We start from the raw sequence: 26767 nt of genomic DNA on the forward strand, positions 1-26767 counted from the left end.
TTGTTGCTTTTATTTTATTTGAAATGTATTTCTCTACCTAGCAATACTGGAATATGTGTGTATATACGCATAGTTTGTCAGAATAAATGTTTTTTCTAAATACTGAAAATTCAAGAATATTGAATTTTTTTTCTCTTGTACTACACTAATATTCTTATAGTAACTTATTATTCATTTAAATTTCAATTAATTGTAGTATTGCAGTTTTTCTTATGTGTTACAAAAATATTAGTCTAATTTATACTAACATTTGGTTGAAAAAGGAGTTAAAAAAAAATTATTTAGATGGCGCTGTACTTGTCACGGAATGGTTCCGTGATATAAATTTTGAACTCAGACTAGCTGTCACGGAACCGTTCGTGATACAAGTCCAATGGGTTAAAACTGATTTAAGAAAAGTAAATTGTAAGTTACCAGATACATTATTAAATATTTTTAAAATTTAATACTTATAATCAATGGACTTGGTTGATTGATATACCTTTGATTTATCATAAGTAAGGTTATTCCTTACAAATGTTTTTAAATAAATTACTAAAAAACACTGCTCGTTTGAAAATAATTTCCTTTTATAAATAACAAGATATTTTATATCCAACCGATTAAACTTCCCACCACTTTTTTTAATAATTCCCAGACTTCCTACTCTCCCCGTTGTTATACGATTACGGTTCTATTCTTAATTGGTTAGCAGTGAACAAAAGTAACAAATGAACAATTTTGAGGACCTAGTGTAACCTAATGCAGAACCTCTATAGTTTTAGTTAGTTCCTTATGATGTTAAGCTATTTTTCATGGATAAGAATTTTAAAATGAACTTAATAATAATATTGTAAGTTTTAATGATCATTAAAAATAATATATCTGTTTTGGAAATATCAAATTTATTCAGTTAGCAGGAAATAGTGAACGAAAACGTTCGAGGTGAACGGGGTCTTTTGAAACACTCTGATCCGGATCACTCGTTCATTTAACTGGACCAGTTTCAAATTGAACGGGTCACGACCGAACGACACTATAACAGCTGTTTAGGGTCAGTTAACTTTGGATTACATGTCATACAAATATTACAATTATTTTCCAGAAGTATTAAATGTTCTGAGGAACTTTTCCAATGTTTCTCACCATTTAAACATTCCATGGACTTCTTAAAATATTTCAAACCCCAAAATTAGCTAAATTGATACAGTCGTTCTCGAGTTTTAGTGAGACTAAAAAACGTCATTTTATTTTTATATATTTCGAAGATTTATACACCAAGCAAACAGTACAAAGTGACAAATCATGGCTGCAGCTATAAAGTTTCTAATGATAATACCTTGTATGGATATCATGAATATTCAACAGCTGTAAAATGTGTCTACCTTTTCACTGATGAAATATTTTAAAACAACTTACTGATACAGCAGTTTTTGGGAGATTCAATACTGCTTCCTTGTGCTGAGATCGTACACTTATGTGTTCGCTCACTCACCTAAAATACAATATAAATATCAGTATATCAGTCAAAATAAAATATTCTTTTTTTAAATCTATTAGGTTCATTTATATTTATTGTTGTAATTATATCTTAGAAATAAAGTTCCATGATTATGCTGAAGACATAATCTGCAAAATCAGAATTGTTATTTTTACATAAATAGTTATAATATGATAAACTATTTAAGTCCCATTATTCTACAGTTAAGTTATTTATTAGTTATATTTCTCCTTTTTTACACATTTAGTTATAAATTAAAAAGACAATAAACAACAATCAATAAAAGTAATTCAGATACTGTGTAAGAATATCACTTCTAAAACAATTTATAAGACACTTGATTTTGATTAGACATTCTGATTACCTGAAAATTGATAATCTACCAGCATCTTAACTACTTTTGGCTTGCTATTCTCTTCCTGTATTAAACCGGGTTGAACTAGTTCCTACATTTTTTATAATTCACCTCAAAAGTATGTTTGTGCTGTTTTAAGAAAACATTAAGTTTTATTTTCAATTTATATTTTTTTGTTTGAAAAGTCTTAATGCAACAACAATCCAATCAATATAACTAGAGCTCATAAAATTGTGTGTTCTTGGTTGACTAGTAATGAACTTCAAGTTTGCTCTAAAATAGAAGCTCTCTATTTTCACTACACACGTCTAAAAGAACAGCTCGGCAATAGACTTCCTCTGACCTCTGGTTGACATAGCTTAAACACCATGTCAGTACAGTTTCTAAGAAATCCTGTCATCTGAAGTTGTACTCATGTTTGTAGTCACATAATTTTTTGTTTATAAAAGTAAACATAATGACAAACACACATTGTAGATATAAGAGAGACACAAGCAACTTCACAACATATTCAACATTACACAAAGTGAAAGTGTAATGATTTGTGGATAAGAAAGGCCAGAATCAAATGTTAGATCAATCAAAATGTACAATATACTGTAGACTAACTTACTACCTAATTTTGGGTTAAAACTAACTTTTCACAATTAAATAAACCATTAAAATAACTAGAATTAGATATAAAGAAAATGTCTTTCTCAGTTAATTTTATATCTATTTTTATATATCGTTAATGAGTGAAATTACAATCCACCCTTTTTTCAGTTAATACCATGAAAACGTTCCAAATGTAGAGGTTAATTGTAAAATTCCCAGCTTACAAACCATAATTACTACAGAAATTCCCTCAAATGATCATTTGATCTACAGGGACAGTTGCTTACAACTTGGTAATTTAGAATTTAATATGGGATCAAATAGTCTCTGTAATTTCATTACTCATCATGTGATTATTCAATTGCTGACACCTGAGACGCACCAACCTTTTTTACTATTTATAGCTACAACAAAGATAATCAGACACGTTTTATGGTTTTGTATAGTTAGTTAAGTTTCATAATAGTTTAATTTTTCTTGAACAAAATGTGTTTGCTACACCAATTAACAGAATCTTTAGGTCGCCACATTTTGGGTTATAGGGTCTGATAAAAAAAGTCATTGGGACTCATAATTGATCAATGTAACGTCTCTGTAGATCTTGTGAAAGAGTTGTAAATAACAGTCACAAATTACCTTCCTCTATGGTTTCACTTTCAGCATTTTTACAATACATAGTTGAAAACATACATAGTGTTCTTTATTTGAAGTTTATTTTTGACGAAGGAAGGATTGTGAAGGAAACATGATTTTTCCGGACATTAGCCATCGTTCAGTGAAAAAATTGTTGTTTCAAAGAACTATGGCAAATGTCCGGAAAAATACTGTTTCCTTTGCATAGTGTTTATTTTCATCCAACCAATGACTTGTACCGTCTACTGCTGTTTGGTTAAACATTTGTTTTGAATTCGTTTGTTTAGGAATAGATACAGATTTACTGTTATTATTTAGTTCTCAACAAATAAACATGTAAAGTGACTTTTCATTTTCAACTAAAATGGTGTCAATGAGACGAGGCGGCGGTGATGTAAATGTTTTGCACGATGAAGACATTGAGGGTGCACTTTTTAATTTTGATAAGGATGGTGGTGATATTGATCTTGATTTTGCTATTTCTGAGGACAAAAGTGTAGTGAGTGATCGTGATTTAGATGACAACAAGGCTGAACAACAACCTTCAGCACCAGGTAGGGTTAGGCCTAGGCCTGGGCCCGTGCAAACCTGGACTCCATCCTAACTTGTATTTTGACAAGTATCATATGACTAAAAAGAGTACGCTTTAGCCTTAAACATAATTGTGGAGTGACGTGTATATTTTTTAAATACGTAGACAGTAAATTTTCTTTTTGTTCATTTTTAATTTTATGTATAACAATAAGCCAATGTTATAGTAACTACTTATTTATTTTTAGTTCTTTTTATTATTGTACTGATATAATATATTCAGTTTTGAAGAATTTATGTAGGCCTAACACTTTCAAGTAGCTTACTTTGTTAAAGAGAGCATACCAACTAATCCACTTCTACAGTTTACCAATGTAATTAGTACTACATACTTATTACGTTACAAGCTAAAATGTGGGTACTTTTCTGAACCAGAAACGTTGTAAATATAACACAATATACATTTTATTTGTAAATGACATGTTTCCTAAGCCATGAACTTAATTATGTATATTTAGAACACGTCTAATACTTATGATGGGTACTTCCTTACACTTTTGACTCAGAATGAATTAAATTAGGTAAAAAACCTGAACAAAAAATATTTTTACTTGGAAGAACATATAATGAATACAAATTTTATTTTGCATTACCTAACTTTTTACAACTATGGTATGAGGTTCTTCCTTGAAAAAAAAAATTACAATTTATTGGTCTATAGTAGTAACATGTACACAAGGAATATTGAAATATAGGCACATGCAATTGAAATTAATTTGACCTGGTGAGTGAACCCGGTGGGGAATAGACTCCAAAAGGTTAATAAATGAAGTGACAAAATCTTAAAAATTATGTGGAAAGACAACAAGGAATTCAAGAAGTGAGGTGAATGACCTATACTGTCTGTATCAGTGGTGTAATGACTGAATAATTAGGGATTTACTGTATTTTAAAACGTGCACAATGCCTATTAATTTATTGTTTATTTTACTTAATTGTTGCAAATTGCAATACAAAATACAGTACACACAGAAACTTAACTGTTATACCTAGTTTTACTTAAGAACACTAAGAACCTTGTATCGAAACGTTTTCCCACAGTCTTGACATTTGTAGGGCATTACACCCTGTGTGGATCCGGCGATGAACCAGATAGGATACTCTTTGACGAAAACATTTTCCTGAAAGAAGTCAGCACTTATAATTTATTAATAAAATTAAAATTTTAAACAAGAAAATCATGATTTTGTTTGTATGTTTATTTTGACCATAGCTTAAATTAAGTGTCATTTGAAAGTAAGTTCTTTTGCTTTGCAGATTGTTGAATGGGTGTGGGACAGTGTGATCTTAGTTGCACTAAATAGCTATTTACATTTTTTTTTCTTAGGACAAGAAGCTTATAAATTGCACTTAGTCCTGTAAGAACCTTAGCGCTGCTTCTGGAGTGACAGGATATTCAGGATGGGTAAGGTTAAGGGGTAGGGGCCGCCTCCTATCGAGATCCACGAGGAAGAATTAGGGCACTAATCTCAAAATCATGTCCCCCTGGAAGGAGGGGAGGCCAGCTCTGAATCAGCCTCTCCAGTCAAAGAAGGCAGGGGATGGCACACCCTTGTTGAGGCTAGTAAGAACCTCTAATAGTTAGGGAACCAACCCCACCAAACTCCAACAGTCATCTCCCGCAGTCGACTAGACCTATTGAATTGCCCTTGTACCTCAGAATATCAACATTCACGGTTAGTGATGTGCCGCTCCTGGACATCAATAGGGTTGCCCAGATTTAAGCGACACATCGGTTTTTGCTGTGCCCAGTGGTAGGTTCAGCTGTAAGATATAATCCAGCCAGAAGTGATCCCTGCTGGGTAGCTATTTACATTACATGCCAAGGAGTGACTATGAAATGTGTTTTGCCAATCTAAAAGCTCCAAGCTAAAGTTCAATTGGCTTACACAATCAACTTTCCAATCAAATGTATAGTTTATTATTTTAATTCTTTGGGTAAATGTGCAACTCATGGATATTTATTATAAATTGTGTTATGCAGAGATAAAAAATGCAGAGATATGAAAGAAATGGTCTTGTTACTTTGAGAAAGACACTCTAATGTCATGATAAACAGTAAACTAGCCAGCCTTCTGTGATTTGATTATCTTGTTTAAAATAAAGTTAAACTTAGATTGAAATTGATTGAAAATTAGAGGTTGACAATTATACTTTTTTTTATTTTCTTATTAGAATCATTATCTTTAGATTTGTTACACCTTACACAGTGTTGACAGTATACAGTGTAAATAGACAGAGTCAATTTTTACTAAAATTAAACATAGTGAAAATATTATGCTAGCCTAGATTAGATTAGGCCTACTAAAGTTAGATTTACAAGATTTTTTTAAAATTTTTACAATCTCTATTTAAAATCTTTCAACGCAGAGATTTGTTTGCTTTGATTCCCCACCTGTGAGTGGTTAAATACATAAGTGACAGAATTTTAATTACTTAATATTGACTGGTTTGTAAAAATATATTTTAAATGCTTAAATTTATATAGCAGTCATGTAGATAAATAGTTAAGAGTTACTCTTTCAAATGTATATTAAAATTCAGAACATATATTAAGTATTTTTCATCTACAAATTAAACTTAATTTCTAAACGATTTTTGTAAACATATATATGTTGCTGTAATGCAGCATACCTCTTTAAATTTATAATATATGCAAAGTTAAGTAAAACAGTCTTTGAATAACAATGGGGACAAACTAGTATTTACTGTATATAACATAGGTAATTGCTTTATAAGGTTTCATATTTAATACTAAAAATACACTATAAATGCAAAAAATAGAAAAGTAAATAATGGTCAATAACTCACCTTTTATTGAGAAATGAGCAGTTAACACAACAGAAGGGTTAGCATGCCTGCAACAGTTACTGAAAGGTTAAGAACATGCAACAGAAACAAGCTTATAAATAAAAAAACTGTTGTTAGATTATAACTCGATGCAGATTATATTAAAAATATTCTGTAATTAATTAATAAAAACTGTAATTTTAATACAATTTTGTTGTCTGTACCTTAGAAATCAAGTTTTATGCAATAAAACTGAAGAAATAGTACATCTCAAATAAACATAATTCGTTTTTATTCCTTGAGAAATTCGGAAGTAAAACTATTATAATATAATTATAATATACAGGGTGTACATAAATTCCTGCACAGGTATAATATTTTCTGAACGATAACAGATAAATCAACAAGATTTAGTACATCAACACTACACCTAAAACTCTACTTTTTGATGGAAATATCACTTTTCTGTAATATCATGGGGACGTCCCGCAAGGATTCAGAAGGAAATCTAAAATAGGAGCATACGTCAATATGCACATCATTTTAAAGGGCTTATCTAGCAGAGTTTAATGCCGCAAACTGAACTCAAAAAGATTGATCCAGTACAAAATAGCGGCTGTTCAAAGGTTTTACTTGGTTACATTTTATTAGTAGCCATAACCCCAGTAAAGCAAAACTGCAACCAAACGAATACTGCAGCTAATTACTACATTATGCTTGTCAGTTGTACAGAAGTGAATTGTGACGTTAGTTATCCTCAAGTGTTACAAATTTGGTCCTAATATACTGATAACGGGGAAAACCTGATAATAGTAACAATTAGAAAGCTCTTATCTTTGGGTCGCAGTTTAGACTTTCCTATTAGCCAGTCTATTCATAGTAGGCTATTCTAGTTTTCTTGTTTTAGTAGTGCTGTCCAACCTTTCTATCAGTGCGCTTTAGTACAAAAGAGTTTGTCGTATTGCTTGTAGTTCTTCAACTACACTATGTCGCTTGACGAAGGTGAACGTATAACACTTCTTATGATGGTTGGTTTGGGAAACAACAGACGATCACTCGAGGAAGCATGCCATTTATTTAATGGCTACTTTCATGAGAGGCAGCCAATTTCTAGAACAACTGTAGGGAGAACTGTTCAACGCTTTATGGAAACAGGAAGTGTTTCCGATCGTCATAGGTGAGGAAGGCCCGCTACTGCGACAACCGAAGACAACTCTTTAGATGTATTGCAGTCATTTATTGAGAACCCGCAAGAGTCCCTACGCTCAGCAGCACAAACTCATGACATCTCTGTTACGTATGTTAAAAAAATTCTGAAAGGGTCTAATTTTAAGCCTTATAAAGTTCATTTGGTGCACGAACTCAACGAAGATGATTTCAATAGACGTATGGAATTTTGTTAATCTATGATGGCCAAAATAGATTGCAACGAAATTGATGTAAACAATATTGTGTTTTAAGATGAGTGTTCATTTATGCTGAATGGAAGCGTAAACAGGCACAATTGCCGTTACTGGAGTAGCGAAAATCCTCACTGGATGCGGAAGGCACATACACAGTATCCACTAAAGGTGAATGTCTGGCTTGGTGTGATAGGTACCCAGTTGGTAGATCCTTTCTTTATTGAAGGAAATTTAAATGCAATATCATACCAACGTTTGCTGGAAAATGATATTACACCAGCACTTTGATACATGTTTGGAGAACATTTCCAGAATATATGGTTTCAACAGGACGGAGCACCCCCACACTACGGCATCGACGTAAGAGCCCATTTAAACACTGTTGTATGGCAACGGTGGATCGGTAGGCGGGGGACTGTAGAATGGCCAGCGAGTTCACCAGATCTGTCTCCATTAGACTATTTTGTTTGGGGTTACCTTAAGGACAACGTCTACAAAACAAAGCCTCAAAATTTAAATGAACTGAGACAAAGAATACTTCAAGAATGTCAGACGATTCCCTAAGTTGTCCTGCAAAATTCTGTTAATAGTTTTTATGTGCGTCTTTCCAACTGTCAAATAATCGGAGATGAACAATTCGAACATTTACTCTGAAAAAATTTGGTAAGTAAATATTTTTTTTTTAAATAAACCTTTGAACAGCCGCCATTTTGTACTGGATCAATCTTTTTGTGTGTGGTTTGTGGCTTTAAACTCTGCTAGATAAGCCCTTAAAAATGATGTGCACATTGACCTATGCTCCTATTTAAGATTTCCTTCTGACTCCTTGCAGGACGTCCCCATGATATTACAAAAACTGATAGTTCCTTCAAAAAGTAGATTTTTAGGTGCAGTGTTGATGTACCAAATCTTGTTGATTTATCTGTTATCATTCAGAAAATATTATACCTGTGCAGGACTTTATGTACACCCTGTATATCAATCAATCAACATTTTTATTGCCATAAAAGAACATTGACAAAGTCTCATTACAACTTTCATTATAAATATAGCCAAGTCAGTTATGAATCTTATATTATTTATATCTTATATTACGCAAACATAAGCTACAATAAACAAATACAGCCACCGGCATTGGGGAATTTAAAATAAATGTTTTTTCATCAGAAGAACTCGTCCAGTGCATAAAATGGTTTATGTTAATAGCTGCTATAAGTAACATTTGATCAAAAATATTTTTTTATTGCACTTTAGGAGTAAGGGTAACAAATGGTTGTATACCCTCAGTGCAATAACAGAATGGCTTTCAAGACTTTTGCTCAATCTACTGAAATTATTAAATTCAGCATTTTTATTCCTGGTATTGTGGGAGTGTTTTATACTGCTAGCTTTACTAATTGAGGATTTTGAAAGATATATTACATAAGATCAAAGAGATACAGGTTTATTATGGTCTGAATTTTTTTTATGGTTTATCCACTGTTTTCTACATTGCTGACTAATATTCTAAATTATTACCTTTACCTACTTGACGCCAATTCTGTAACTCTATGTACATGAATAAAGAAACTGTCTATTGTCTATTGTCTACAAATACAGTGTGAGTTAAAAGTATGGATACACTCTGTTTAGTTTTTGTATGGACTTACACACATAAACATATCTTCTTCTAAAGTAAAATTATTATTGGCCTCCATCATATTAAATCATAAATGCCTTCATTAAGATTACTACGATGGATTTAGTATTCCTACACTTTGGCCTTAAATATTTAAAGTAGTAATGAAATTGTTGAAGCTATTCATTCAAATATTATGGAATGTTGCAAAGAAATTTGTGTTTTTGGTTAGAACACATACAAATTATTTCACTCTTCAACTTCAGGACCTCAAAACACTGCTCCTTAAACTTAAAATTAAATTATTCTGAAATTGATCATGGAATTGGAATATCTTTCAGTGACAATCAAATAATTTTCAGGAGTGTTTATTATACCATTGCTATGAATATGCATATAACGTACTGTTATTAAATAGGAAATCGTGTTCAAAGCCATGGGCAAATGCTATTGCTAAATACTGCTAATATATAAACAAGTAGGTTTGTTTTTTTTTATGTCAAATTATTTTACTACATATTTTTATTTACAAATTTGACATTACAAATACACTAATTTTCTATCAGACTACAAACAGTAGAAATTACTGCTTTACATAATTGATTAATATATCACAAGCAGTTTAGTTTCAATGAAATAAAGACATTGTATATTAAACTCACTACTGCAGTAGGCCAACTTCACTTCGGCTCTGACCATACTGCCATGATACATCAAATCTAGTGAAGAGTGCCAATAAGGCAGTCAATGAGTAATGTGCAACACACTTGTTCAAAACATGTGTTAGCAGTTACTGAAGAAAACAAAAACATCTCTACAATAAACAGATACAAGATGTTACCGCATGTCTCACAGGAGAAAGGCTTCTCGCCGGTGTGGATGCGCTGATGATTGTGCAAGGTAGATAGCTCCTTGAATGCTCGTCCACAATCACCACACGAGTACGGCTTGTCATCACTGTGGTACAGAAGGTGCTTGTGGTATGACTGCTGGAATGTGAAGCTTTTGTTGCAGACATTGCACGAATATGGCATTTCACCTGAAATGTTACTTCTCTTAAATGTTAAATCCTCTTGTGAGAAAATAACATCAATACTTTTTATTTCTTAAGAAGTTCTCGGAAGAAATTATTGTATAATTAAATATAGTTATTTTAAACAAATATTGCTAATAAACAAATAAACAAGAGGTTAGATACAATTATTTTACTATACTAATTATTTTGTTTTTACTTTAAAATCTGATATGATTACACTTATTAAAATGGAAGATGATATACAATTGAGAGGGTATCTTTAAAAACAACTTTAAAAGATTGGAGTTTCAAATCCAAAATATGTTATTATGAATTAAATTACTATAAAAAAATTCTTCTTCCTAGATAAGAAGAACATCTAGGTAGCTGGAAAGGTAGTAACGTGGTAGCCTCCAGGAGTAATTCATTGTATCAGTGGCGTATATAACAAAATTATGTTTGGGAAATAACCTGAATATAAAGGGGAGAGTTAGGGGTACTCTCTCTGAAAAATCATTTAATAGTACTCTAAAAACAGCCATTTTAGCTATTTAAAAAGGTGAACAAATTCTATGGATACAGCTATTCTTACAACTGAATTTTTAAATATCTGAAAATGTATATGAGTTTTTTAAGATATTTGTTGCTATATGATAAGTTTTGTGGTTCAAAATTCAGCCAACTGATTTATTCCATATCACTGTTATAATTTATCAAAACATTGTACTCATTCTCAGCATCATTTTACAAATCGAATCCTCCTTTCCTGTAAATCTAATTCAAGCTAATGAAGATAATAAATTTGTATGGTTGTTTGTGGAAACACACAGAAATTACAAACCCCCAAGTGGTGTTCCAATAGGCCAATACAAATCCAATCATGTAGCTTAACTTTGTATCAGGGTACTTTTCACAAAGAAACTATTTCATACATCATGGATAAACCGTGAAACTGTTAACCTGTTGGATCCCGTAGCCGCACAGTTGCGACTGAGGCAAGTGTGCAGTCGTGGCCCGTTGCCGTACTGTTGCGGCCGCGCGCAGAGCGTTTTATTTTTGCGTTTTCTTCAACTCAATTCGCTAAATTAAATGACGTTCAATATACCGGGTTACTCGGGAGAACACTGGCTTTCTCGTGAGGTATATTTTGTTTCGCGCTACGATACTTGGCAGCCTGTTTTTACTCTAAACGTCGAGGCGTTTCAGCCGGTTGCTGTTGTTTGTACACAATAATTATGGCTTCGCGTAAGCATGAGTTGTTTGATCAAGATATTAATGAATTATTGGGCAGTGAGTTTAGTGAACTATCTGATAGTGACGACGAAAGTGATGTGGATATTTTCAGTCGTGTAAGAAGTGGTGATTTTATTTTTAGTGAAGTAGTTCGTGATGCAGACTTCAACCACGATTTAGGTTATCTCGATGAACCAGTACCAGGACCATCAGGTGATACTGTTTATTCTAATAATCGTACAAATAAGCCTACTTTGGATAGTGTTGACTTGGTAATAAACGAGGTAGTTCAAAATTATTTGTTCTAATATTATTTATTTAGTTTGTTTATCCTAGTCTTATTGATTTATAAAAAATAAACTTACACTTGGAATCAAAATATATATATATATATATATATATATATATATATATATATATATATATAAATTTAAATATGTATATTTGAATTTAGAAATATCAATAATATGAAATAAATAAACATAAAAATAAAACTTATGAGTATATGATTATGCAGATGCAAAAAATAACTATAATGCAAAGTAGTAACCAAGTGCCAGAAAAAAACCCGGGCCAGCAGATGCCCCTGTGCTGCCATAACCCGGGACTCAACAGGTTAATAGTAATATTACCACGTTGAGCGTATCAAAACATAAAATGGAATGAGGATCTCAATTGAATCTTATATTTGGATGATTGGGAAGATTTTTTGTCATTCCTTCACCAGCCTGGAGGGAACCAGAAGCTGAGCAACCAACATCAAAGAGTGACAGACTTTAGACAGGGAGTGAAGTGAAGCAGACAACGGTAATGATAATTGGATGATAACTTGCTGCCCCCCTCCCAAAATCCCATTTTGAGGAAATGGGCAAAGTTGTAAGAGTGACTAAAAGTTCACTTCTATTTTCTAGAAAGTTGTCCCGAGTTCCATCTCTCTATCTTTATCCATCAAAAACTCAACAGAGTGTATCCATACTTTTATCTCACACTGTATATATATATATATATATATATATATATATATATATATATATATTAAACACACAGTAAACACATTTTTTATTATTACTAACAGAGACCCATAATATATGTGGCCAATACATTGCTGGCTCAAATACTGTAACAGTTGAGACAATATTAACAGCAATAACAATAGGATCATAATTTACCTGTATGTAAACGTTTGTGTTTGCGTAGAAAATATTTTGTTGTGAAAGTTTTGAGGCAGATATCACACTGTTTGCCTTCATGCAACTTCTCATGCTGTGTCAACTGCTGCTCCTGTAACCAGCACAGCATTGGTCAAGAGAGGCAAATAGTACCGACTCCAGCTACTTGATAGGTAGGTTAATGAATTTAATCCTACAAAAAAATAAAAATATAATTTTCTAAATTTGTTCATAGTATTGTAGTTCTAAATTTGTATTGAAGTCTAAACCCTTAACGGCTTTTGCCAAGTTAATTTGCCACTGACCTGAAAACGGATGGCTGACAAGTTGATCTGCAACAGTGATCAGTTTTATTTTTGCCTGTGACCATAAATAACAGTATACAGTTCACTGTTATGCCGCTAGATGGTGTGGGCATTGTGAAGGAAATAGGATGCCATCATTCAGTGATTAAAAAAAAAACCAACAATACTACGTTTGTAAAACAATGCTGATTGTCTTACATTGAAACTATTACGCTATATTTCAATCAACAGATACTTCTTGTCTTCTAGTTAAACACTTGTGCGACTCTTTGCTTCAAGGTTTTCTATACCGAAAAAAAAAACTACTAACACCAGATATTGATACTTATTTTCAAAGGAATTTTTACTTCAGGTAAATATAAATTTTGTTTCTACTCTTAACTTGAAAACCAAAAACTGTGATTTAAAAATTACTCCCATAATTATTTAAGTTTCATATTGATTTGAAATCCAATCCGAAAAGTGTGTGCATTATTATTATTTAAATGGTTTTACAAACTGGAAAAGGTTGGAATGCTCCTGCATACAAATACTATTGCAGAGTGAATAAAGTTTTGTAGTAGATGGTTTATGTAGTAGATTTCAATTGCTATAAAACATAAATAAAATCATTAATAAATGTAACTAATTTCTTAAAATGTATTAGGCGAAAGTATAAATGAAATGCTTTTCTACAACCGGCTGAAGTTTTTGGGGAAAAAGTTACATATTAAATAATATAAACATTGTCACTGAGGAAAATAAAATCACTAGTAATACATAACTTTATGCAATGTACAATTTTATAACCAACAGAAAGAGGATCGGGTGTTGTGAACTAGCTCTAAGCTATTAATATATTAATATTTTTACCTTTGTAAAACCTTTGTTGCAAATAGAGCAAACATATTGAGCAGAGTCTGGACTAACAGCATTTGACTCAAGCTGCTTTGCTTCGACCAGTCTTGCCACCACTAAAACATCAAATAACTTGTGTTAAATTTTTGATAAAGTAATAGAACCTCTACATAGTTTTGGTTTTTCAATTAGGACACCTACTAAATGAGTATTAATGCAATAACTCATCTTGAGTAATTGTGAATATTGCTACATCCAATCTGGAATCTTCACGCATTTGAACTATTTCTTTTTTGGCCAACCGTTTTTGTTGGTGTGCTTTTACTGGTCAGTGGTTTGTTATCTGTCAAATAAATGCTCAGGTGTGGCTGATATAATGGATATATGTGCTCATCGAGTACCAACTGCTGCATGTCAGAAATTACTTAAACAAATACACGATTTTTGGTAAGCTAATCATCATTGCTCACAAAGAAAGAACTTTGCGCCCTAAGACTCCATTCTCATGACTAATGAGATACTATATAGTAAGTACTGAAATCTCAGAAACTACTTACACAAATTAAGCTTTTACACAGAAGTTTTATATTTCACAGATGCTTGCTAAAAAGCAGTTTTCCTTTTCAACTAGAGAATTTTACCCCAACGCCTTAAAATGAGAACGTTAAGTCCATGAGAAATTATTGAAATCTTAGGTACTAATAAAAGTAATAAAACACCATTTTACACAAAAATGTTTGTCATACTCAAAAAGGATCTTTTCAGAGCTCAATCTCACTACCTAATATATTTCAATGTAACCATAAAATGTCAGAAGTACAGTTACAAGTAAGCTACTGTACTGAAACAGGTGTATTGTTGCACATATTTCATGTTACTTCATAGTTGTTCACTAAGAAATGACTATATGATCAAACTTACTTAGTCCATCCCATAAAAAAGTAACTACTAAAATTTCAGAATCTACTTAATCGAAGATCATGACTTTCAATAAACACATTCATGTTAATATAGGTACATAAGAGTTAAAAAATCAATTGTACACATCAGATTAAAGTTATTATTCTGAAATTCAATGATTCAGAAGTGAATTCGGAGAACTTTTCTGAGATAATTTATGTAACCATTACTTATTAATTAAAATCCTTGGACAGCTGTTCCTGAGGAGTTGCATAGTATTGCATTGAAGATATATGCATATGGAGCTATGGCTAACTGCTAATATTTCATAAATCTAAAGAAACAAAAAACTGTTAAATCTGCAATTGCATATAAAATAAGTAAATAAAATTGTAATTTTTTTAAACAGTATGTATGATTGAAACACTATTAATTAATTATTCACAGATATGAGTGTAATTTAACAATAATTTGTGAAACACTATTAATTAATTATTCACAGATATGAGTGTACTGATGGAGAGATTCCATACGGGCCCTGGCCTGGCGATGCGCAGTGGTCTACTTGTCATTTGGAGGAGTGGGGGTAACGCTTCCTCAGTCTGTATCGCGGAGCTGTGTAGTGCGGACCTCGCGCTTGCTTGTTCAACACTCTTCTTGCCTCTGTGATACTTGCACTGTTTTGCCGCCGTTACTGCTTATAGGATTTCCGTGTGATATTTCTGAAATGGCGGGTGTAAACTTCATGAAAAAAGTTGGAAGTGGTAAAGTATATCATAGCCAAGCTCGAGAAATCGTAGCAAACGTTTATAAATACATGAAAAATGAGAAAGAAAGTGGCGCCGCAATAAACATAAACAATGTTCTCGTCGTGTAAAAGCTGCAACTGGCGTGCCATTGACAACTATAAAAAAATAGTTTCTGAGAGGAAAAAAGTAATTCAAGACAATGCAGAATTCAGCACTCCGAAAAAGAATCGAAATCGTACAAAACCTAAAACCGATCTAGACAATTTCGATGTAGGTGTTATTAAGAGGACTATAAATGAATTTCACCGAATTCATGGCGAAAGACCAACAATAAAATCTCTGCTATCTGTTCTGAAGAGTTCAATTAATTTTAAAGGTAGTTCTTTCTCTCTTCGATGCATTTCAAAGAAAATGAATTTTAGATGGAAGAAGACTACTAATGACAGAAAAGTATTGGTAGAAAAAATTAACATCCGAGAGAAAAGAGTAATTTTTTTGAAAAAAATTACTCAGTACAGATCTGAGAACAGACCCATTATTTATATGGATGAAATTATATCCATACGACTCATGCAACCCCTAAAGCCTGGGCTGACGACAGCAATGAGGGATGTAAAGTACCAGTTAGCAAAGGAAAAAGATTAATTATAGTACACACTGGAAACAAGAAAGGGTTTATAAAAAACGCGTTGCTAACTTTTGAATCAGGCAAAAAAACCGGCGATTACCATAATGATATGAACTTTGCAAATTACGAGAAATGGTTGAAAATTAAATTAATTCCCAATCTCCCTGAACATTCTGTTATTGTGATTGACAATGTCCCATACCACAATGTCGAAATTAACCGAGCGCCAACATCTAATTCCAGAAAAGGTGACATGATTAAATGGCTATCAGACAGAAATATAAATTTCCAACAAGTAGCCTAAAACCGGAGCTGTACAGTTTGATTAATTTACATAAACCTAAATTTAAAATGTTCAAAATTGATGCAATTTTGGCTGAACACGGTCATTCAACTCTGCGTTTGCCTCCCTACCATCCTGAACTTAATCCTATAGAAATGATATGGAGTGTCATGAAACAGAGGGTGGCTAAACGTAATGTGTCTTTTTCAATGGAAATAATAAAGCAGCTTGTGGAAACAACATTTGAGGAAATAACTACTGAAGAATGGTTATCTCGTGTAAACCACGTCAAAAAAGTAGAGGAAGACTACATTAGGTTAGAGCCTCAAATTGACGAAATGACAGAACATATCGTCATTAATTTGCAAGATGATAGTGACAGTGACAGCAGCATGAGTGAGAGTGGCAGTGATGATGATAATGGTGACTTTAATCTAAGTGGGATCGAAGCTCTACCACAGTAACCAGTTTACAGCATTCAGTAAATAAACAAAATTATTGTTCTTAAATCCTAAGTTTCAATTGTATACATTAACGTTTAAATTCAGATAGAAATATTTTAATTGTTACTATTGGAAGTATGTTAACTATACTGCCAATGTTAAATTTGTCTAACATGTGTTTAAATAATCGTACGCAGCACGCAGATCCAGCTCACTGACAATAGTGACAGTGGTAAGCTTTGTGGCGCGACGGCGCGGCGGCAGTCAGCCCCTCCCCTCTTTTGACGGCTTCTCCCACTCCGTACCACACCACTCCCCTGTCGCGCTTCTCAGGGCCCGTATGGAATCTCTCGATGTATAATTTAACAATAATTTGTGATCATTTGGGGCACACAGTTTAGAGACCAAACTTTGGAGCCTTATAAGAAACATTTTGTTTGCGTTTACAAATTTCAACATTTATTTTAGTCACAATACACTAAAACGTCCCTAAGAAAACATTTAGTCCTACTTCCATTTCTAAACTTACCTGCTCCACCAAAATGAGCTACTCGCATATGAACCATGAGACTTCCCTTCATAATAAATGACTTTGAACAAAGATGACATTTATATTTTTTTTCCTTAGTGGGGTCTCCACTTAACTCTGTATGGATCAACTTCCTATGCATCAACAAAATTTGTTCATCTGGAAACACCAGTGAACAAACATCACATCGGTAACCAAGCACCCGCTCCCCTCTAGGCGATAAGAAAGAACTTCTATTGCCAGTTACTTTTTGAAGAGCACAATATTCGTTAGATTTATTACTAAGATTGTCTGAGTTCTCGGTTGCTTCAACGTTATTTTCACTTTCTTTCTGTTTATCTGATAGAGATAAATCCATTTCTGTTTCATTACCAACAATTTTATTCGAACATTCTGAATAAGATCCAGGATTCAAATTTGTTGGAAACAAATAATGAGGCTCATTATTTGTGAAAGGCAAGTTGAAATATTCATCATTCAGTATGGTAGTTGTAATGTCTTTTGTAGTTGAAATGTTATTACTGTTCTTTTCAACACTTTGATCAAAATCAACAGCTAAATTGCAAAGTGCTGGTGAGCAGGACATTTCGCAAATTTTTTCAGGACAAGTTATTTTGTCACTACTGCTGTTTTGTACAGATTGATCTTCATAATTGAAAAAAATCATTACTTCATCATCAATTTTTAGACTTGGCCTTTCACAATTAGCATCACTGGACTGTTTTGATTGAAAAGAAAGTGACTCATTAAGAACTATGTTTGATGGTGTGATTTCATTCATGGTTTCTTTCAACAGACCGGTATGAGTCTTAACAAGGTTTAAGGGTTCAGTATGAGAAATCTGCTTCATATCAGGTGAATCTGGATGATCTGTAACAAGATGTTTCTTGAAGTTGTCAGTGAGGACGAGATGTCCAACTAGATGTATCGTAAACTTGTCTAGTCCATGGAGTTCCTCCTCACACAGAGTACAACGAAGCCACTTGGAGGCAACACTGACCAGAGAGAGGCAGAGAGTATTGGTACTGGAAAAACTGGCAGCAGAGCACAGAGGACAAGCGATCAGTGATTGAGCCATCAAACCTGGAAAATACAAGTAATTTAAAACATTTACTTCTTTTTTGAGTGAAAGTAGTAATTGATATACTTTACTGTAGAGTGGGAAGAGATCGTACTGAAATATTGATTACATCACATTATAGACAATAGATGATGTGGGTTAGGACGAGAGGCGGAAAAATGAATAAAAGTGTTTGTGTAATAGGCATATAAAATTGTACACTTGAGTGTGTGTTTGTTGCTTGGGTATGTTGGAAATACACTGTAAGCATGGGTTATATTTGGACAAGTATATAACAAGTATGATTGTATGTATTTTAGCTCGTAAAAGAGATACACCAAGGCCTGTCTGTGGTCATGGTCTCTGACAGTTGGTAGTTTTGTCCTTTTAATAATAATTTCCATTCACTTGCTTCAGCTAAATACCACTTTTATTTTATTTTTCATTTCTATAAACATTTATTTTGACTTTATTTTGTGTTTTACTTAATTTCCTTTAAGATATATTATATTAAAATTTGTACAGCTTGAAATACCAACTGAGTACTTTGTGGTGACTTGTTCTCATGCACAGGCTTTAGTATTTAGTAGCCCATGTGAGAGTATTTCTCAAATCATTAAATTATAAAATTTATAATACATGATGTCAATAATATTTAATATCAATTTATTTTACACATTACACTTTAAAAACCTAATATTTAATTTAATTATATATTTTTAAGACAATGAATATATTAATATGTATCATTTGTTAATTTTTCTGAGAATAAATTATTTTGATTTGATTTTAGGGTTAAAACACTATGTGGAGAAGTACTATGTTGTACGAAGTATTATGTTGAAATTAAAGTTGTTAGGTTGAACCTATAATACTGACAGACAGTTAATTTTGTTTGTTCTAATGCCTGATTAGAACATTGCCAGCAACATAAAGGGAAATAAATTGGCATACATATGAAAATAGGAGAGGAAAAGAAAAATGGGAAAGACATTAATACTCAAAATACTCTACCTTCTGATGTAAATCAATAAGGATCTATTGAACATTTTTTATTCTTCTAGCTAGTGAGTGCATGTTGTGGAAGATAAGAATAATAGATAGCACAATGTAACAACTCTATTTTACAGTTTAAGTTCTCAGAATCCAAATGGAAACATAAAAAGCAAGTTAATTTACTGTATTAAATAAAGTAATTTAAAGTTACTGGTTTTTAACTTCTTAAATTTACATGTCTTTAATCTAGGTATGAATTTAATTTAAAATGTAAACATATTTCTGATGAATCTATAGAATTAGCATAGCAATTTAAAAACTAAAAATCCAAAATTCAAACAATATTTAACAAATAAAAATGAAAGAGGAAACCATTCTCCATAATATTTAAATATTATTTCCGTTACACCTGAAAAGATGATCCCTGTCAATCACTTTTCCTGCATTTCTAAAAACATTGCGCATGCTACACTATAAGTAATTTGTTAACTTTTTTGAATAAAATATAATTTTGTATTTAATTTTTATTATTAATACTGTTATAATTTGACAATATATTTTCTTAAATTGGAACAGTTTTATGTTTGCATAGTATTATTATAATATTATTTCAGTCGATATTCTTGTTCATTTTTGTCAATTGGACTATTTTCATTGGTTATTAATTCTAATGTTTCTAATTATTTTAATATGATTGGAACATTGCTTAATATTATTAATTGTATTGCTATTTTTGTAGCTATACATTTATTTCATACGTATAAGCGCTACTGTACATGCATTAAAAAAAGTATTGATAAACACTAATACAAAAGAGTAGGCCGCAATCTAATAGTTACCATAAATTAGGAAATAGAGTTAAAAATATGTACACATTTAAATAGACACTTTAATTTTGTTAAACACGGTATAGTTATCAATGAATTTTGATATTTCCTAAATTATAAGTACTGATTAAATAATGTAATAGGTTTATTATACTGTTAACCGTGACTAAAATTACACTCTTAAGTTGAATTAGGCACATGAACACAATGCAGACAACAAGTTGATTTTGGAATAGGCAGGTAGAGGGGTGGAGAAAGTATAACTGCTTATTTTAGGGAGGAATCGTCTGATAGTGTAATAGGGAAGTTGTAAAGTTTTGTGCTACCATATTTTGCCAAGTTTTACGTTGAAAGTCTTTTATGAGTACTTTTTTATATTCGATTAGTGAATGTTTCTTCTGTTGACAGAATTAAAATAATAGGTTCTATATAATTAACACACAGATAGTTGTGTTTGCTTGAATAAAACTGTATGGACACTACAACCTACAGATTGTTATTTGTTTTACCATTAGAAATAATTTGTAGGAGGATAACATCTTTTGAGACTAACAGTTGCTAAAGTTTATAAGAAAAATTATACATTTTTTCTATAGGAAGGAGATTTTTTAATATAAAACACAAAATATGTTGCTGTAACATGAAATGACTGACTCTGCCAGCTGGATGCCTTATCAGTAACTGATAACTACCTCAGTCTCAATTAGCTGAATTGCTCAGTGACTACTCATAAACTAAAGGGATCAGGATCAAATCTACCAATAGATTGTAACTTTTTGCTTGATAAATTGTTGTTCTATAATTTATTGATTCACTAATAAGACTATTTATTATTTTACCTTATTTGTGTATTACTTCTTATTTGTATTTATGTTTACATTATGTTATTAAGTTATTATGTTTCTTAAGTCTTCTGTATTATGTATTTAATTTAATTTTGTTTATTTTTAAAATAAGTAATTATTTATTGAGAACATGGTGAAAAAGTATAAAGATATAGTGATATATTTCTGTGGAAAAACGCTTAAAAATGTTTCTAAAAATGCCAAAGCAGTTTTCTGTACATTAGAGAATGCAAAAATGGCATCATTTAAAATACACAGATTTAAGTGAGAGTGAATACAAAGACCTCATACTAAATGGGCTTTTGTCCTGTGTGTTTCAAAAATTGAATTATTACTTGTTAATGATTCATCAGAGGAACCCAACACACCATCTTCAACATTAAAAGAGGTGGTTGAACAAGTCTCTGAGATGGAAAAAGAATATCTTGTTAAAAATGAATTGAATAAAGTTTTGACAGAAGAAGTCAAATTATAAAACTTTATTACAGGCTCTCTTAATGAAGGACTACAAGAAGCCTGGAGGGAAACAGACCATCTGAAAACTCACTTATGTTAGTAACTTTTTAATTGTTTTGAAAAAAGAAGAATATCTCAATTTGGAAGAAAAGTTCAGTAAGCTTAAGACTAATGACAAAAAAGCACTGATATGAATGTTCATTTGGCAGGTGCTTATACTGGAAAGCAGTACTTAAATGTAAGAGAACAATACTCAGTAGTTAGTAGTCAGAAAAAGAAGCCTAATGTTACTAAATCACCAGAGTTAACACATATCTAACACCTTTTATTTCACAACACCAAACAGATTTGAGGCGCTGTGGATGTAAGGTACTTCTCAACCTGTCACATTACATTACAACATTACAACAACATCTGGTCTACTGTCTGACAGAAAACAGCGGAAGAAGACGTTACATTTGCTGGTTATTACTAACAGTCATGGGAGAAACATTCAACACTGCTGGAGATATAGCTTGAGGAAGAGTTCAATGTCCAAGTCATCTCTAGCCCAGGAGGCACCTTTAACTATGTGGTAGGCAATGCACAGGACATTACCAAACATTCACAGTTCGACAAAGAAGATCGAACACAGTATTCATGACTGGCACTAATGACAGTGATGAAAACTTCTGCTGCAAAAACACCATTGTTAATAGTCTTAAAATTGATGTAGTTGTTAGAACCAACCTGCTTCGTAATTAGCATTCCTTTCGACAAACCTCAAAACAACTGGGATACGCACCACTAATGAACAGCTACAAAAGGTTCTTGGGTCTCAAATACATAGTTTTGTTGATGTAACTGGTTTCTCTAGATCCAATTTTACACAGAAAGATTTTCGGTATCAATTTACAATAACGTGACCATGGAAACGTATGTTCATTTTTTTTTCCTGAAAACTACAATTTTTCCTGAAAACAATAGTGAAGAAAACATTCGTCGGCAACGAAAATCAAAGGAGTTACGATTTTTTTTAAATCCTCTGAAAACTCTGTTTTTGACAGTACCTCTGGCAATTTTACTGAAATGATGACGTTAATCCTGTCAACGATGCCTGCCCGCTGCGCAGTGCTGCGCACTGCTTGCTCTTTTGGAAAAAAAATTAACTTGAGCTTGCAAAAGTCGAATCCCAAATCACGTGATATCCCTGATCCTTAACACTCCAAGTGTTGTTCGACAAAATTTTGTCGGTTATTTTCCATCTTTAATGCAATAATGCCCGAAAGGCATCAATATAATACAATGATATACTTTCCCCCCAGTTTATGCACCTGTGATAATAATACTTGGCTATAAATGCCCAACCCATGAAAAAAAGTCCATTTTTCATGGTCACGGTATTGTAAATAAATACCAGATTTTCATTTTAACAAATTGGGCAAATTAAGCCTAGTTCAAGCAATAAAAAGAAGTAGGATGGGCAAAGGAGAATCGAACTGTCAAATGAATGACAAAAATAAGACCAGACGTTTATCACAATGAATAATGTACGTAAAAATGATACCAATGTTGTGTGTTAAATCACGATAATCTTTAAAAAAATATAAATAAAGTAAGAAATAAGCCTCAGACAAACATATTAGCACTTTTAAACACCAATTTTTCTTGGCTTATGCATTTAAATATACAAAGAGGGATATCTTATAAAATAAGAGACCTAGAAATCTTTCTTGGTAATACTGACATTTTTGTTTTTAGTATATGAACAATGGTTACAGCCTGATCAAATTATGATTCTAAATAGTATACCTAATTTTAAGATAGCAAAATATTAGTGTAAGTAATATGGCCAGGGGTGGTGGGTGTAATTTATTTTGTTGAAAGAAGTGATTTGAGTATTTATTTTCAGTATTCAGTTTTTGAAGGATCAAGTATACAACTAACCGATTCAAATTCAATCATTATTACAATTCATAGAGTTCCTAATTTCGTTAAGAATGTTTTTAAATAAACTCAAATCTTTATTTGTTTTATTTGAAAAAGAAACTACATGTAAAACTATTTACATTACAATGGTTGAAAATATAGATGTTATTAAAAGTAGTAGAATGCCACATTTAAGGACACATTTTAAAATTTCATTAGTTTTCATGGGTATATTGAGTGTTTTCTAGAGCCCACAAGAATAACTTCTTTTTCTAAAACAGGTATTGATTATCCTCAATTGATTGATCCTCAGCAATCAAATTATTAACCGAATACAAAAAACTTAATTGTGACCTAGGGATATCAGATCATCAAACTCTCTTTCTTGCAATGATGGAGACTAACAAATTTCTTGTATCTCTATTTCTTGTAAAATAGAAAAAGTGAATGAAGCCCCTAATGTTAAAAAAATTTCAAAGCAAAATACACACTAACTATAAATGCTCTTAGTGAGGTTCACCGAAATATTCATGAGTACATGCACCCTCAAGATAGTTTTAATAGCTTCTTTTTACAATTTAAATTGACCTTTACATTTTTTTCTCTTTAAAACCCATTTTAAAAAGATAAATAGCACAACTACAAAACAAAAGTATCTGTCTAATTTAAAAACTAAAAAGCCTGTCCAATTTAATGTTAAAACTGTTTCAGTTCACACAGTACGTAATACAATAAAAAAACTGAAAACAAAAAGTCATCAAATTAGGATGAAATTCCTGTGGATTTGATGAAACAAGCTGTGGATTTCATCACTTCCCCTTTCGTATCATAATAAATAGATCATATGAGACTGGTTATGTTCCTTACCAACTTAAATATGCAGAAATAAAACCCATTTTCAAGAAAGGAAGTAAGTACAATCCAGAAAACTATAGACCAGACGAATTTTGCCTTCTTTTCCAGAGTGTTTCAAAAAATATTGACAGATCAAATAATATCTCATTTTTAACACAATAATATGTTTGCAAATGAGCAATATGGTTTTAAGAGCTGGATGAAACACAGTTCAGACAGAGTTTGAGTATTAAGTGTTGGAGGGCTTGGATAGATCGTGGGGCACAGCTGCTGTGTTCTGTGGGCTTGTTTAGGGCCTTTGACTGTTTGGTACATGAAATCCTCTAAAATAAAATTCTCTATTATAATTTTGATTTCTCTAGATGGCGATGCATTTTCTCTAGTTCTCTTACCTTTCGTCTCGATTCTGCCGTACGGTTGTATAAAAAAATAATACGTTATTTAAGTCAGAATAAATATTATTTAATTGTGGGGTTTCCACAAGGATAAATTCTGGGTCCTGTATTATTTTTAATATATGCTAATAACCTCCAAGTAAATACAAATTCTAGTTTAATATTATATGCAAATGATACAACGGCAATTCTCAAATCCACTTCTAGTATTGGCCTTCATATTTATTTGACTCTCCTTTTGAATTATCAAGTTGGCTTACAGTAAAATTGAATTCTACTAAAACTCAATTAGTTGGTTTCCAAACTGTTCAAAGCCAGAACCATCCTGAATTTAACATCAAGTTAAAGAGTCAACGCATTGAAGTGTCGAAATCAGCAAATGTTTTAGGAATCCACATTGACCCAAATGGAAGACATTTTTAAAATCCAAAAGAAATATTAAATTTTAAGGATTACATTTTCCAAAAAACAAACTTCATACAAAAGAATATTTAAAGATTTAAATCTGTGATCGGTATTGTTGTCGCTGTTATCTTATCTTTCTCGAGAATCCTGATTACGGCAGGCCGCGCGGCATCACGTGATTTGCACGGTACATAATTGCCTTTCCATTACAATTCAATTTATATTTCTGATTAGCCCCTCTAGAATTTGATATTTTACTGATAGGTACTATCTCGAGGGATGTTTTTCTTTCGTCGACATCAGCGCGGGGCAGCACCTTCGGTGCTGCCCCGCGCTGATGGCCGGAGGCACTCGCATTTTGGGTGGCGGAATTAAAAATTAAAAACATTATACATACCGTATTTAATTTATTAAAATATTTTTTATGATGTTTCAAAACTGATAGTAATATTTAGTTCTATTTTATACTTACAATGTCACTTGTCCTTCCGGCTGTGCTGGTTTAAAGGAATGTATATTATGTAAATTGTGACAATAAAGAATTTGGCTATTCGAAGGAATTTGCTTGAATTTACCCCACTCACCAGTACACCGACATTTGTCAGATAAAGAATTAAGCTGAAAATAATTTTAACTTGTCAAGTTAGCTATCAGTAGAAACGAAATGTGAAATAACGATTCATGTCTGGGTGTGGTCGGTATAATCCCAAAGTACCGGAAGACATTTTTAAAATCCAAAAGAAATATTAAATTTTAAGGATTACATTTCCAAAACAAGAACTTCATACAAAAGAATATTTAAAGATTTAAATCTGTTAACCTGTCCATTGGTTTATGTGCTGAGATATTTATTGTTTGTAAGGCAGAATTTCTAGCTCTGTTTTGAAAATTACTGTAGCCTAACCATAACTATAAAACAAGAAATACAGATTTGTTGCAATTTCCAATTCATAGACTTTGTTTAAGTGTTCACCACAGTATATTGGAAAAAAATTAAAAATTAAAAACATTATACATACCGTATTTAATTCATAAATATTTTTTATGATGTTTCAAAACTGATAGTAATATTTAGTTCTATTTTATACTTACAATGTCACTTGTCCTTCCGGCTGTGCTGGTTTAAAGGAATGTATATTATGTAAATTGTGACAATAAAGAATTTGGCTATTCGAAGGAATTTGCTTGAATTTACCCCACTCACCAGTACACCGACATTTGTCAGATAAAGAATTAAGCTGAAAATAATTTTAACTTGTCAAGTTAGCTATCAGTGTGTATTTAAAATTATTCTATGAGTTGTTGTATTTAAAATATATATTAGGTATTTTTGTTATTTCAAATTTAATTTTCAATATTTAAACGTTTATTTGTATTGTGTCCTGGTTCAAGATATTATGATTAGATAAATATTGTAAATCGAAAGGAACCATAAAAAATAATATGCTCATTTATATTTACA

The 26767-nt window shown here is 32.0% G+C and overlaps 1 protein-coding gene across 1 annotated transcript in view; it reads right to left on the reverse strand.

Moving 5' to 3' along the window:
• LOC124359872 (zinc finger protein 708) overlaps nucleotides 1-26767 on the reverse strand; it is a 32212-nt gene that overhangs the window by 3816 nt on the left and 1629 nt on the right. Inside the window, 7 exon segments of the mRNA XM_046812979.1 lie at nucleotides 1399-1474; nucleotides 4673-4723; nucleotides 4725-4777; nucleotides 10309-10506; nucleotides 12885-12996; nucleotides 14042-14142; nucleotides 17559-18641. Coding sequence (XP_046668935.1) covers nucleotides 1399-1474; nucleotides 4673-4723; nucleotides 4725-4777; nucleotides 10309-10506; nucleotides 12885-12996; nucleotides 14042-14142; nucleotides 17559-18636 — 1669 coding nt within the window. The 5' untranslated portion in view covers nucleotides 18637-18641.

Source organism: Homalodisca vitripennis, chromosome 4 (genome assembly GCF_021130785.1).
Source record: "Homalodisca vitripennis isolate AUS2020 chromosome 4, UT_GWSS_2.1, whole genome shotgun sequence".
In the NCBI taxonomy this organism is placed as follows: domain Eukaryota; kingdom Metazoa; phylum Arthropoda; class Insecta; order Hemiptera; family Cicadellidae; genus Homalodisca; species Homalodisca vitripennis.